The 15,159-nt window shown below is 43.8% G+C and overlaps 1 protein-coding gene across 5 annotated transcripts in view; it reads left to right on the top strand.

Moving 5' to 3' along the window:
- The window catches only part of ZC3H7B (zinc finger CCCH-type containing 7B), a 52,842-nt gene that overhangs the window by 25,603 nt on the left and 12,080 nt on the right, over positions 1-15,159 (top strand). For all 5 annotated transcript variants that reach the window (XR_014172508.1, XM_081928650.1, XM_081928652.1 and 2 more), the window contains exons 13-19: positions 61-222; positions 1,007-1,212; positions 1,959-2,059; positions 2,937-3,118; positions 3,684-3,769; positions 11,421-11,554; positions 15,006-15,111. Coding sequence is in view for 4 of the 5 variants with exons in the window: in XM_081928650.1 (XP_081784776.1) it covers positions 61-222; positions 1,007-1,212; positions 1,959-2,059; positions 2,937-3,118; positions 3,684-3,769; positions 11,421-11,554; positions 15,006-15,111 (977 nt within the window). In the remaining variant the exon portion in view is untranslated. The remainder of the gene's footprint in view (positions 1-60; positions 223-1,006; positions 1,213-1,958; positions 2,060-2,936; positions 3,119-3,683; positions 3,770-11,420; positions 11,555-15,005; positions 15,112-15,159) is intronic.

The raw sequence follows: 15,159 nt of genomic DNA, 5'->3' as shown, positions 1-15,159 counted from the left end.
CTTGGACTAGTTGCTATTGGAAAAACTGGGTTCTTATTAATCTTGTCTCCCCTTTTGTAGGACCCAAGGCTGGCGATTATACCTATCGAGAAGGTCTGGAACACAAGTGCAAGCGGGATATACTGCTGGGCCGGCGCTGCAACTCGGAAGATAAAACCTGGAAGAGAATCCGACCACGGCCAACCAAGACAAACTTTGTGGGATCCTATTATCTGTGCAAAGGTGAATTGAAGGGAAAAGGTTCATGGGGGGGATGGGACTGCTTCATACAGAAGGAGGGTTCTGTGAAATATGGCGTGGGGAGAGAGAGGCTGCTTTCTGTAGCAATGACCTGTTTCCTACTGACCGACCCTCTCCTTCATGAATGTGTACAGACTTTAATTATTATAGGGATTTATACCTTTGCCTTCAATCGATTCCCCATCATGGTGGCTTACAAAATTTTCAAAGTTCAGTGATAAAACAAGATAAAAGATATACAAAAGCACACCCAAAGCAGCAAGATTTAAAAGGGCAGCATAAACACACAATTGCCATAGGCCCAGAAAAAATGATTAAATTAACATCCTAAGAAAATCAAATTTGACTTACGCCAAAATGGGCAGGTGTCAAGCAGGTCTCCTTGGGGAGATTCATTTAATCATTAGTAAAGATGACAGGGGCTTGAGTTATTATGATGACTAATTGCAACCTTGTCCAATGTGGTACTCTCCAGATGTTGGTGTTGTTCTACTTCAACTCCCATGAGCCACAGCCAGTATGGCCCATGGTTCAGGGTGATGTGAGTTGTAGTCCCAACAGCATCCAGAGGGTACCAGGTTGGGGAAGGCTGGGCTACACCAAGATGTGACATTTTGAACTCATTGGTTTATTTTTAACTGTTTGTGATCTTGGGGCTGTGTGGGAGGGGGGAGAGAAGGAAACAGAAGAAGGGGTAGCAAGAGAGCTTGGTTCTGATTCCAGCCTCCATTCCTTGTGTGGTGGTGTGATGTCTGTTGCTTTGTAGATATGCTTAACAAGCAGGACTGTAAGTACGGGGATAACTGCACCTTCGCGTACCACCAGGAGGAGATCGACGTGTGGACAGAGGAGCGGAAGGGGACTCTCAATCGTGACCTCCTCTTTGACCCGCTGGGTGGAGTCAAGCGGGGCAGCCTGACCATTGCCAGGATCTTGAAGGAACACCAGGGCATATTCACCTTTCTGTGTGAGGTATGGAGTAGAAGGCAGGCAAGATGTCCTTCCACTGCATCTTTCTCCTTGTCTAGTTACATAACTGGGCCATTGAGCCTTTCATCCAGAATACTGTCCAGTTCTGACATTTATCAGTTTTGGTTTTGCATAAAAACACCAAGATTCTGCTTACCCTTTCTCTCTCACACTCCATTCTGGGTTGCAGCTGTTTTAAAGTGACGGAAAATGGCGCCTCTCTGGAATTTACTGCCTAGTTGCTATGTGACTAGCCTTGAGCTGGCCTCCAGAAACCCCCAGTACTGCTGAGAAACATGAATTGGAAACATCACTGTGTGGTCGTGGCTTGATTACAATAAGCATCCTGTTCTCTCGCTAAGTAACTTAGCAGAAAGCCACTGTGTTCTAGTAAATGGAGCGTTAGGCTGGGTCCTGGAAGATCGGGACTCGTTGAGTGGGCAAGTTGCAACCTCCTAGCATTAATTCCTCATCCATAATAATAATTACCTATAATCACAAGTTGCCAGGAGCATGATAAAGGAACACAAGAAGCCGTCTTGCACTGAATCAGACCATTGGACCATCTTGCCCAGTATTGTCGATACTGAATGTCAAGGGCTCTCCAGGGTTCCATTTGGGAACCGTTCAGATTTCAGCCCTTGTTAGGCAAATATTACAGTGCACTGGAAGTGCTTTAGAAATGATTGTTTAAATCAATTTCTAGGGACTTAAGAGTCTGAAACCCTTTTCTAATGGTGTGCTTGCAGATCTGCTTTGATAGCAAACCCCGGATAATCAGCAAAGGGACCAAGGACTCGCCAGCAGTGTGCTCCAACCTAGCTGCGAAACATAGCTTTTATGATAACAAGTAAGTGGGCTGGGCTTCGTCATAGGAAGTTGCCTTGTACTAAGTCAAACCTTTAACTAGCTCGGTATTGACTCTACACAGACTGCTCTCCAGGGTTTCACACTAGAGTGTCCCTACCTGGAGATGCTGGGGATGCAAAGCAGTTGCTCAACAGTGAGCTGTGGCTGATGGTCTCGCCAATAATGCCCTACCCACACCCTGTTTGATTCTGGGAATACTCCTGGCCTATATTGTTATGATAAGGATCATTAAATCCATATTCATGCATTACCTTTAGCAGCACGGAAACAGTTGACATGTGGTTGTACTCATGCTGCTACAGTCATCTAGCAGATCATTTAAAGCAGCATTCCTCACCGTGGTGCCATCCTGTTAACCCCCACACATAAGCACCTCAGTTGTGGAACCAACCTTTTCCTATTGTTGGTTCTGGTGATTAAGAATTTGCCATGCTTCTTGAGTAATGCATAAATCAGGCCCAAGATATAATATTCTCTTTTGTCTGTCTAGCCCAGTCAATACATTACTCATGAAGCATTGCAGATACACAATTGCCAAAGCCCACATCCAGTAAGTGTGTGTTCTGAAACTGAGGTACGTACCCATGGTGGTCTAAACTTAGCACAATTAGCTCCCAAAGTGGCTTATAATGAAAATCCTCAAAAGGTGTAAATAATTAGGGACTGGTGGGCATGTTTTATGGCAGTCACATGACAGGCTAACATTGTAGTCCAGACTTGAGGTTCTTCTCTGTAGAATCAGGGGGCAGAAGGCGCTGCAAATGGATGGGCTGGCTCAGGCTGAGCAGTATTTTTCTATATCACTGCTGTTTTAAAACAAGCATCTTTATGAATAAACATTCCTCTCCTCGATGCAGGTGTCTAGTTCACATTGTTCGTTCCACCTCACTAAAATACTCCAAGATCCGCCAGTTCCAGGAGCACTTTCAGTTTGATGTGTGCCGGCATGAGGTGCGTTACGGCTGCCTCCGTGAAGACAGCTGCCATTTTGCTCACAGCTTCATAGAGCTCAAAGTTTGGCTGCTACAGCAGTACTCCGGTAAGTGTACCCCTTGGCTCATCCTGAGGATGGAGAGGGAGATCTGCAGTATCTATGGTTCCTGAGATATCTATGGTTCCTTTCTAGGGACCATAGGATTGTAACTTTAGGGTATTAAAATCTTACATATATGAATGATAAGAGTTGAGGGAATGATTTGTGGTGTTAGGTTTTAATATTCTACACTTTGCAGAACAGAAAAGCTCTAGAGTGGATCAGTGGATGCAACTGTCAACTTGGCAAGAGTGGCTGGAAATTGGAGGCAGCATGTCTGAATCAAGAACTCTTAAATTTTATGCCCTTTTGTTGCTATATTTCTGCTTCACTTGTAGAGTATTATATATATATGAAGGGTGGTGTGTGTGTGTGTGTGTGTACGCGCGCGCACACACACACACACACCACCCTTCATCAGAGATCTCAGGATGGTTCACAATGAAATTACTTGAATCTCCATTGGTCCATTGCCTTTTTGAAACGCTACAAGTAAAACCATTGTTTTAAAAAATCTGAAAAGATTCTGGAAGTTGGAAGCTCTTAATAGAAGACTTTATTATAATTCCAGGGATGACCCATGAAGATATTGTACAGGAATCCAAGAAGTACTGGCAACAGATGGAGGCACATGCCAGCAAGACTAACAGCAATATGGTAAGGAACTTCAAAGATCCAATGCCAATGGCTGTGTTTTATGAGAACACACATTCATTGATCAAAGGTAGACAGCATTAGGAACTTCCAATTCTAGGAGTTGTGCTTTACTTCTGTACTTGTGTACATAATGTACAGGAGCATTCCCTAATTTTTCCACCCGCACAGAAATTCCTAGAGAACATTGTGCATAGTTAAACTCTGGCATTCACTAGCCTAAGATATGGTGGTGGTCACCAACTTGGCTCTAAAGGGAAACAGACGTGTTTGTGGTAGATATGGCTAACAGTTGCTTCTAGTCTTGATGACTATGTTGCCTTCAGTATCGGTTGCTGAGGATAGGGCTGTTGTCCTCATGTCTTCTTTGTGGGCTTCCCAGAGGCACATGATTGGCTACCATGAAGAACAGGATGCTTGACCTACCAGAATTCTCTCTGTATTCTTTTGTGTGCCTTTGAGAGAATAAGAAGCAACTCTCTCTGTATAGTGGCCCCCCAGGAGAGGGGTGGGATTGGCTGCTACTCCAGTATATTCGTATTATTAAATGGTGTATGTATTCCTTCCCCTTCCTTGCTTTTAACTTCTCTCTCTCTCTCATTAGGAATATCATAGGGATTAAAACACGTTAAGGAGCTTCTTAAATGGAAATACTTGTTTATGCAAAAATAGCTCAAGGGTTGTTCTGTGTGTAAGACCACATTCCTAATCACATTTAGTGGCCAACAAGAGCCATTAGGCACAGTGGCACAAACTTCTCAGCAAGGATGAATTGGTATATATTACCCATGTCCAAAACAGGATCCAGAATGGAGCAGTTGGACCTTGAGGCAGTTTTCAAGGAAGGGAGGAGGATGTTTATGGGCTGTATGGGCGAGTGGCTCTTCATACTGCAGTGCAGCCCGTGGGGGGTGGGCTTATTTTGGGTGGAGATCCACGAGGTTTGTTGCAACTATTACTCTGACTTCTCTCCTTCCCACTCTGTTTCTTCAGCTGATCATGCCTGCCGGCATCTAGCATGACGCTGTTAGAGGCAGCACTATCTCATTTGTTCTTTGTGGTTGTTAAAAGTAACAGAAAAGAAATTATGCCCAGGAAGACCTTAGAAAAAATGTAATGAGTAGCTAAGAGCACTCTTTTGAACCATGAAGAACGGGGATCAGATTTGATTCTTGGAAGATTATGGCTCATGGGAGGGCTGTTAATCTGTAGGCTGAGGTTCAAAAGCCAAATGGCAGCTCTTTGTTTTTTTAATTTTCATTTATTTAATTACAACAATTATTCAGTCATAATTTTAACATTTAAAACTCCGACTCCCTTCTTCCTCTTTCTATGGTTCTTTACATTTCTTTTCATCTTCCTGCATACTCCAAATTATCTCAGTATATTCTTTTATATATCTATTCCCGGATATATCCCATATATAGAGAGATGGAGACAGACTACAGGTTTTTACATTAATCCTGCCAATGTCTTAATCTGTTTACAGTTTGTTTGTAAATACTCAGTAAACCATTTCCATTCCTTTCTTTTAAAAAATGTTAAATTGCTATATTGATTTCTTATTCTCTCCATAAGTTTTGCCATTTCTGCGTAGTCCATTAACTTCTGTATCCATTCTTCTCTCGTTGAGACTTCTTCTTCCTTCCATTTTTGGGCAAATAACATGCTTGCAACTGTGGTTGCATACATAAATAAATTTCTATACTGTTTAGGTAGTTCTGATCCCATAATTCCCAAAAGAATAGCTTCTGGTTTCCAAGTGGCAGCTTTGAAAGTACCACTGTGCGATAATAACCTGCTACCCTCCTCCTGGGTTTCATTTTGGAGTCCTGGAGAAGTGCCTAGCTGATGAGTAACAAAAGGAGCCCAGCCCTGGCATTGGATTAAAACAGCTCTTGAACTAGAACACTAAGTTCTTTGACCTTTAATGACTTTCAGAAGGTGTGGTTAGTAAGAAGAGAAAGGGAGGGGAGGGGAGACCCATCATTTAGAAGTTGTTAGATTAAAATGCTAAATAATATTTCCTACCACTTGGTGTCTCTTATTCCTTCTGTCAGTCAGTTTCAGCATAGAAGGGACATGTTATGGCTTGTCCAGCACATAGAGGATTGTGGCTTCATGCTACTATAACAATGGGGTCAAATAACCAAACTGCGCAGCTGCATCATACTTTTCAGAGAAGAGCACGGGTGGAAGGATTGAGGCAGTACAGATGCAAGGAAGGATCAGGCAAGAGCTGGGGAAGAGGGCAGTTGGGGCAGCCGATTAAACAAATTAAACTCGGTAGCCGATGAAACAAATTAAACTCTGGATGCTCTCCCACCACCATTTACTTCCATGGTGGTTTAAGCTGACACATGTAGCCATTAAGGAAATGAATGGTCTGCATTGTCCAGTCTCATGATGTGGGGCTGAGAGTCTTCTTCCCTTTTGCTTTTTTAAACACATCTCTGTTTCTGATTTAGAAATTGCACACACCCAAAACCATTTTCTTTATGGTGTGCTTCATGCACATCCTGGCAATTATCCATGCATTGGGGAAGAAGCAAGCTTGAGGACCAGAGGGATGGGAAGGAGCTGTCTGGTAGAAGGTGTTGACCAGACCTAGAGCCTTTTTTGGTTTGGGGAAAGGAGTGAGGTGTTGCTGTTTCAGCATTCTACCTATGATTCATACCCTCTGACATGCCATAGAGGAAAATTGGGATGCACATCTTTTGGTGACTCATGTGAGAGCACTGCCCCCCAAAACATGTGTCTTTTGGGGCTGCCCTCTCGCTGAGCCAAAACGGGACATCCCAGGATCCAATCAGAAGCTGGGATGGCTTCTGTAATTCTGGGGTGTCCCTGGGACAGTTAAGGGGTGTAATGATGCCCAAGTACTTCAATGCTGAAGGTAGAGGGGACATGTTCCCAATGAGAGGAGAAAGACCAAGTAGGAGTAGTAAATTATTAAGTGCCATGGTGGAGTAATGCAGCGGAAGCAGAACTGGGGCAGTGGAGGCATAGCCTAGTATCAGTTACCAGCTAGAGCAGACAGGGAGGAGCGGCCTTTTCATCTGACAAGAGAAACGGCCTATCTCCATGTCGTGGTGGAGGCATTCAGAAAGCATGAGGAACACATGCAGCTTATGAGACCATTTTGGAGGCTGGGCTATGAGTCCCCTATCCCCCATGGCTGGGTATACAAGGGAGAAGGTGGCCTTGGGCAGCTCACACCCTACTTCTCTGAGGCTGCAGCCTTCAGACCTAGATCCCTTCATTTCTAATATCTGCGGACATGTTAATATTTGGGGGTACATTCAAGCCAAGGATGCTGAAGAAGTGCTGGACTGTTTTTCTAATGAGTCTCGCAATCCCTTTGTGAAATAAAACATTCAACCCATCCTCCATGATGGGAGTTGGAAGTCCAGTAGCATCTGGAGGGTCCAAATTCCACCATCTCTGAGCCTAGTGGGTTTCTTGAACTAAGTCAGAAATGTTCAGTTAGTAAGAAATGCTGCTGTGAAAAGCACAGCTGATAGCAATGAAGATTTTAAAAAAATGTTTGTGCGGGCATGTTCAGAACATGCTTGTTGCTGATACCCTGCTAATTAAACAGGGTCCTGCATGACACTAATGTATAGCATGCTTGTAGCTTTTTTAATGGAAGGGGATTTCAAATATAACTAACCAGTCCCAGATGGGTTCATTGTGGTTTTGTCCAAGCTGAGGAAACCATCCTACCAGCTTTTAGCTAATTCTCAAAGAAAGTAGCAACAGTTCACTGGTGCAGAGGGCTAAGCAAGCAACAGTGGAAAGTTTGTTTTTGCCTTTCTTTTTCTCCAGTCTAAGCAGGTTAATTTGGCATAATGCTTATTCAGCTGTGCTTCCAGCTAAATAACTCTTGCATGGAGAGGGAGTGGGGGAGCTTCTGTGGGGAGAGGGATGATGCAGAGTCACATTAGGGGGGTGGGTTCTGTCTCCCCAGAATTCCCTTATTTGTGTGCACTCTGCTCTTGTGCTAAGATGACTTTGGTTCAGAAAAACTAAATAACAGGATGACATGCTGTCTTGCTACTTCCACAGATTGCAAACTCACCTGACATTTTCTAAGCTGTGAAGTTGTCTGGAAACTAATTGCACAATGCCTGAATGCGTTCATTTTTGGATATACCTGGAACAGCCATTCTGTATAGCCGGCTTCACTCTGGACTGCCAGTAAATAATGCCGGGCTGAGTTGCTTTTTTTGGCAACTAAATATGTGTGAATAATTAGGAACAGCTGGAGAAGAGTTAACAGAGTTAGGGAAAGGTTGCGAGAGAATAATACTCTTGCATATCTAAGTGAAATCAGACCCATCCCACATTTCTAGAATTGGCCTTCAACCATTGTTCTATCTAGCTCAGTACTGTTTACACTGACTGGCAGAAACTCTCCAAAGTTTCCATTGGGGGGCATTCCCAGTCTTCCCTAGAGATGCCAGGGATTGAAATTGGGACTTTCTGCAGGCAGAATGAATGTCCTGCTTCTGAGCTACAGATATTTCCCCAAAGCATACTCATTGACTACTCGGGGATGGTAGAAGAATGAAAACTAGAGGGAGGGAGAAATGGAATGGAATATCCTGAAAGAAATCATAGCTGGCTGGCTGGAATTCTGAAAGGAGCTCACCCTACTTCAACATTTTGTTGGTGATCTTATTCGCGTGCTCTGCCACTGATCCACTGCTCTCTTTCTCGTTGTGGCATGCCTTCTGCCTTACTTGGAATAACAAATCAAAGCATTGCTGTGCCAAAGCTTTTAATCATCATGTGGCCGGTATGGTTTAGTTGCCAACTAGATCTTGTAATGTTGGCCCCATAACAATGCAGCTGTTAATCTGAAGCCAGTTGGGCTGAGTTAATTCATGGCATGCTTAGGAACCTCTAATTTCCATGCAACATTGATTAATTTATTAGCAATCTGTCAGGTATGTGTCTTGCTGTTACAAATACAGTCATGCACAGTTGATGCTTTGGCTTCTTCTTTCAGTTCCTTTTACCTTTGCAAAGATTTACTTGGCAAGGGTGCATATGCTTCTCAGCTTTGGGCTACTCACCTGAAAAGACCTGTTCAGTTTGTGCTTGCCTCATGTTCTTGGAAGCTTCTAATGTTTAGAAGGAGCTTTCCAAAGCCTTTGATGAGGGTGTGAAAAGACTGGAGGCAGCGATTATTAGATAGATACCTAAGGGATGAATTCCATCTGCAACAATGACTTATATGGATTTATTTGGTGAGAGGGCCTTGATGGCAGCTTTCCACATGGCTAATTAACACTGTAGGAATAGGTGTCTAGTAGGCTTAGCTAATAAAGATAGCTGTTTTTGTTCCAGGAGTTTGTGTTTTATCATAGTTACTCTTTTTGCACCATACCTCCTGCACTAATCTGGATTAGCTCTGTTTTTCCATTTGTTCTTGCAGTGATCAGCATGGCAATTGGTACAATCTGTACTTATGTGACTTGTGGCACCAGCCTGGTGCCTTTACCCAGGGCACCTGAGTCTTTAGAAACTCCATCCAGAATTACACACATGCAAAACTTTAAACCCTCCTTCTAGGCTTGGTCTAAGGCAGGGTCCATTCTCTGTGGAGATTTCCTTGGCCTCAGTTGGTGTGCTCTGGCTACCTGATTCAGGTGGCTATCCTTACCTGAGATTAAGGACTCAGTGGAGTTTGTTTTGAGTTGATGGAGCATAATCCTACACAAAACAGTGTGGCTGAACAAATAGCTCAAGATCAGCGTTCTTTGCGTTTTGCACTCCTAAAGCAGTTGGCACCCAGAGTGACTCATTCGTCCCAGACCCCTGGTGTGTGTGTGTGTGTGTGTGTGTGTTTTATTTTAATTTAAGTTCCATGAGTTTGTTTATAAAGAAAAGCAGCAAAAAAAATTCTAACATTGCAGTCAAAGGAATAAGGATTGTATGTGAGTATTGTGTTTAATGTTCTTTTTTCCTATAGAGGTGGCAAGAACCATAACAATGTGAACCCTCTTTTCTTCCTCCTCCCCCAACCAACACACATTTTCTACACTAAATTACCACCACCAATTGCATGAATCTGTGATCTCCTGTCCTGGAGTAACTATCTCTCCATATATCTCATCCTCTGACTTCTCCCTCCTGCCACTGTTTCTTTCCAAATTCTAAGTTGGCACAAATTGTCTTTAAATTATTAGCAGCTCTTTTCTCTTCTACTCAAATTGTTAGTCATTCAGAGCTGAAGATGGTATCATGCTTAATATGTTGCTCAGGCAGAGAATTCCATCAAGTAAGATTTTCTGCCCCCAATGTTGTAAAAGATGATATAGTTTATATATGCACATGAAACAGCCTAACAGCGTCCACGTCACCCAGGTGCAGAGATAAGAAAAGAAGAGTTGTTCTGTTGTCTGAAGAGGTCCCTTCCTGGTTCACGTGGAGAAGCCATTTTCAACAGAGCTCACCAATGGAAGCACACAGCTGTATTGAGGCAGCACTGGGTGTTGAAATTTTGTACCCGCTAACAATTTTGTGTCCAGGGCAACCGCCACTGCAGGCTCCCCCCCCCCCAAAATCCTATGCCACTGCTATGTTTCTCAGGGACACAGGTAGCGTCTTGGGCTTGCCAATCGGAAGGTTGGCGGTTCTAATCCCCGCAACGGGGTAAGCTTCCATTCCTCTGTCCCAGCTCCTGCCAACCTAGCAGTTCAAAAGCATGCCAGCACAAGTAGATAAATAGGTACTATTGCAGCAGGATGGTAAACAGCGTTTACGTGCGCTCTGGTTTCCGTAACAGTGTTCCATTGCACCAGAAGCGGTTTAGTCATGCTAGCCACACAACCCAGAAAGCTGTCTGTGGACAAACACCAGCTCCCTCGGCCTGAAAGTGAGATGAGCACCACAACCCCATAGTCGCCTTTGACTGGACTTAACCGTCCAGGAGTCCTTATGTTCCTCAGGGTTACTTTGTGTATTTATGTTCATTTTAGATTGGGGGTGTCATATGCAATGTTTACAACCCCTGCAGGAAGTGAAGTGAGTCCAAGCCCAGGACTGTAAAGATCATATAGGCCCAATTTATGGCCTTAGAGCCCAATCTATTGATTAGATACTATGCTGAACCAGTGGCCAATACTGGCAAAAAAACCACCCCGTTCCTGTAGGAATGCAATTGTAAATTCAACAGCATGGATCATAAAAAGAGTTGTTTTTTTTACTGTGAGTTTTGCATTGTGTCATTTCATTATCTCCAACACCACATCCCACAATACTAGAAAACAGAAGAAGGTGGCTTATTAGCTTCTTCAATAGCATGAAACAGAGTCTGTGGAGAGAGAGAAAGAGAGAGCGCTTTATCTTTATCTTCAGTCCCTTACATATGATATCCTTTACCTTTTCAAATAACAGGATTTTTGTCTGTAAATTATCAGCAAAGGCTATTTACTTATATATCAATATCCATTCTAATGTAATTTTATCTTACTGTTAGGATCTGTTTTTGCAGTCTTGTTTTGTCGCTTGCTTTATTCTGCAGTTCTCATAAAAGAACATACGTGTAAAAATGTGTATTGTCTTAGTAAATCTAGCTTGTCCAATTTTGTGGATGCAGCAACTCCCTCCACCAACTTTCTTCCTTCCTCCTTCCTAATATCAGGCTTCTGCGAGGACTCCCACGTCAAGCACTTTCGACCTCCAAATGAAATTTGTTTGTGGCCAGTGTTGGAGGAATGGGCAGGTGGTGGAACCAGACAAGGACCTCAAGTACTGTAGTGCCAAAGCTCGCCACTGGTAGGTGCCCTTACCTATTCTGCTGCCTGTAGAATGTTTTCCTACCATAGATTTTGTGACGTGCTTTTATTTAAACGATTGCTGTGGTTTTCTAGGGTTTTGTTTTTATTCCTTGTAGACTATAAAATGTATTTGTGGTCATTTTTGAACTGAGTCAGTGCCAGGCATACCTACTCTTGTGGAGGAAGCTGTGTGGAGAAAAAACACGGGGAAAAGGGAGATTAAAAATGATGCACAGTTTATGGGCCAATTACTTATGGGTCTGTATTGTTTTAATACAATGTTTTAATACAATGTTTTGATAATGGGACAGGTGCCCTCCCCATTTTAAAAATAGAGGTATACTGAGGCGTTCCCAAAGTAAAGGAAGGCTTGAACTCTGATTAATAAGAATACACACAGAGGCTTGAACCAGCAAGACTCTGGGAAGGGTGTGCATAATAATCTCTCTCCCTCTACCCCACAGCCCAGGTCATTTTATTCACAAAAGAACTTTTTACAGAGTGTTCATAAGAACGAATCAGACTTCTTCTGAGCATTTCAATAAACCCCAAGCTGGGAAAATTTAAACTACCAAAACTAATTAAGCACGCATATTGCGATCATTATCACCTTCAGGTGAGATCTGGCCCTAAGATCCTAAGATAAACATATTAGAAAAGCTACATCAAAAGAAGCTGCCCACTATCTTTGATGACCCAGGATGCCTGCCTGCAGGACGTGACTTGTCAAGAAAGAGAAATGGAACAGGGATGCAGAGGTGTGGATTGATCAAGGATCATATCAAAATCGTTTAAACCCAGCCAACGCAATGCTTTCATTGCTGACACAGATGGCTTACTCTATATTTATAATTCCTCATAGCAATCCCACCTGATCACTACAGTAACTTCAGTTTTGCACTAAAAAAGATTACCGTATTTTTCGCTCTAAAATATTCTAAACGAAACAGTGGATGTATGATTTTTGTGGTTCATGCTGTGGCCACAGACATGTGATCTGACGGTGAGTTTGGGGTAGCCCAATGCAAAAATCCTGAGGATCCATGTGGATCCATGCTTTGTAACCACGTTTTTGCGCCATTGCGGGCCCATGAAACAGTGGGTGCGTGTGTTTTTTGGTGCAGGCTGTCGCCATGGACATGCTAGGTGATCTGATGGTGAATTTGGGGTGACCCAGTGCAAAAAATCCTGAGGATCCATGTGGATCCGTGCTTTGTAACCACGTTTTAAGTGGGGAGGGAAGGAAAAGCACTGGGAGCAAGCATGGGGGGTGTGGAGAAGGATGCTGCTAATAATGCAGGAGAGGCTCCTCTCTGGCTTTGCTCCTTTAGAACAAGCAGGCTCTGCTTCTCTCCCTCCTCCCCGGCAAGGAAACCACGATAGTAACCACTCTGAGACAAATCAAGAAAAATTGCAACCAACACTCCCCCCCAACAAGTGCAGTGAGGTCAAAACACACACACACACACACACACACAGAGAGAGAGAGAGAGAACTGGCCCTAAAGTTGCAGGGCGCTGGAAGTCGCAGGGGCGCTGGGGGAGTGAACGGGAAGCAAGAGAAGGAGAACGATGCCTCACACACATAGAGACGCACAGAGTGTCAATTCTAAAGTCGCAGGGGCGCTGGGAGAGCGCAGGGGCGCAGGGAGAGTGAACAGGAATCAAGAGGAGAAGGAGCCCTCACACGCACAGTGTCGATTCTAAAGTCGCAGGGAGAGTGAACGGGAAGCAAGAGGAGAAGGAGCCCTCACACACACACAGAGACACACACAGAGACACACAGAGTGTCAATTCTAAAGGCGCAGGGAGAGTGAACGGGAAGCAAGAGAAGGAGAAGGAGCCCTCACACAGACACAGCCCCTACAGTGGCTAATCCAAAATCGGACAGCAAAAAACTGCAGACAGGGACAGAGAGCAGGGGTTGTTTTAAAGCAGCCAACTCCCGCTCTGCTTCTCTCCCTCCTCCCCGGCTCCGCTAGCTGACAGGAGCCGCTTACACCCGCTTTGCTGTTTCAAAGCGAGCCACAGACTGCTCACGACTGCAGCAGATTCCCCCGCCATCTGTAGGCATTCGCTCCATAACACGCACAGACATTTCCCCTTACTTTCTAGGAGGAAAAAACTGCATGTTATGGAGCGAAATTTACGGTACTGTAAATGCTTGATTAACTTGTAAAGCAATGGGCAGAGAGGTTGAAGCCCATTTTGATTCTGCTTCCCAACGTCTTACCCTTTCCTTTACCTAGGAAGCACGGTTGCTTCCCTAAGTAGGCAATGTGTCAGGGATTCTCCCATGCCTGACAGCTCTAGCGCAAGTTGCATCTGGGGAATCCTTGTGCATTATTAGTCCTTCCTTCAGGGTTATGTCAATGATCATATTCTGGCAAAAAGGAGGAAACGGGTGCTGTCTGCTGCTTCCCCACTCAGAAGGTATGCACAGTGCCTCCACACACTCCTTCAATAAGCCTTCGTTATTCTAGTTGGTGCCTGTCCTGGACCCGAATGGATTGTATTTGTTGTTGTTTTCAACTGCTTTTATATTTATAGTGGTTGTTTTTCAGAATTGTTTACATACATAATTGCTTTTTAAATTGTTTTTATATACAGTCGTACCTTGGAAGTCGAATGGAATCCGTTCCAGAAGTCTGTTCGACTTCCAGAACATTCAGAAACCAAAGCATGGCTTCTGATTGGCTGGAGGAAGTTCCTGCAGCCAATCAGAAGCTCCATTGGATGTTCAGTTTCCAAAAACAGTACGCAAACTGGAACAGTTACTTCTGGGTTTGCAGTGTTCAGGAGCCAAAACATTCGAGAACTAAGCTGTTCAAAAACCAAGGTATACTGTAGCCAACTTTTATATTTGTCATTATAGTGTAAATCATTTTGAGATGCCTCTTGAGGAGAAGCAAGGGTAAACAAATAAGGATATAGTGAGACAGATGCTACCAATGGTTATTTAGATATTAGATTTATATCCCATCTTTCCTCTGTAACAGTTAAGAGATAGTTTCCCTCCCATTCAGGCATTGCTACTCTGCTTTAGGGAGGTGCCTTCACACACTGCCACAGACCTGGAAATGGTAGCTGCTTAAGTTTTCAAGGCCTAATTCTCTCTCTCTCATGGCACACTAGTGTGCCCAGACAAGCAGTTCTGAAAGCTCTTCCTTAGTCTATAAATTATACAATCTATGTGATACAGGACCAGATGATCTGATCTGCCCCATAAGGCTTTTCTTATCTGCTACTGCTTCGCACAGTTTATTTTGGCAATCAGTTGTTATGTGTTGTCCTCCCCACTCTGTGGTTCGTGGCTCAGAGCTTTCCTTCTTTCCAGCAGGGAATTCTGGATTCATTAGCTCAGTCTGTACACCAGTTGTCATGAAAGCCAAACTCTGTCATAATGGAACATTTTCTGAGCATCTTTTTTGGTTCCCCCTCCCCTCGTAGTTGGACCAAGGAGCGCCGTGTCCTGCTTGTGATGTCCAAAGCAAAGAAGAAGTGGGTGTCTGTCCGACCATTGCCTTCCATTCGCAACTTCCCTCAGCAATACGATGTGAGTAGCACTGTTGTTTTGCAGATGGCGCTTAACATAAGAACATCA

Source organism: Podarcis melisellensis, assembly GCF_964234715.1.
Source record: "Podarcis melisellensis genome assembly, chromosome: 10".
Lineage (NCBI taxonomy): Eukaryota > Metazoa > Chordata > Lepidosauria > Squamata > Lacertidae > Podarcis > Podarcis melisellensis.
This window is presented reverse-complemented; position numbering and strand designations above follow the sequence as displayed.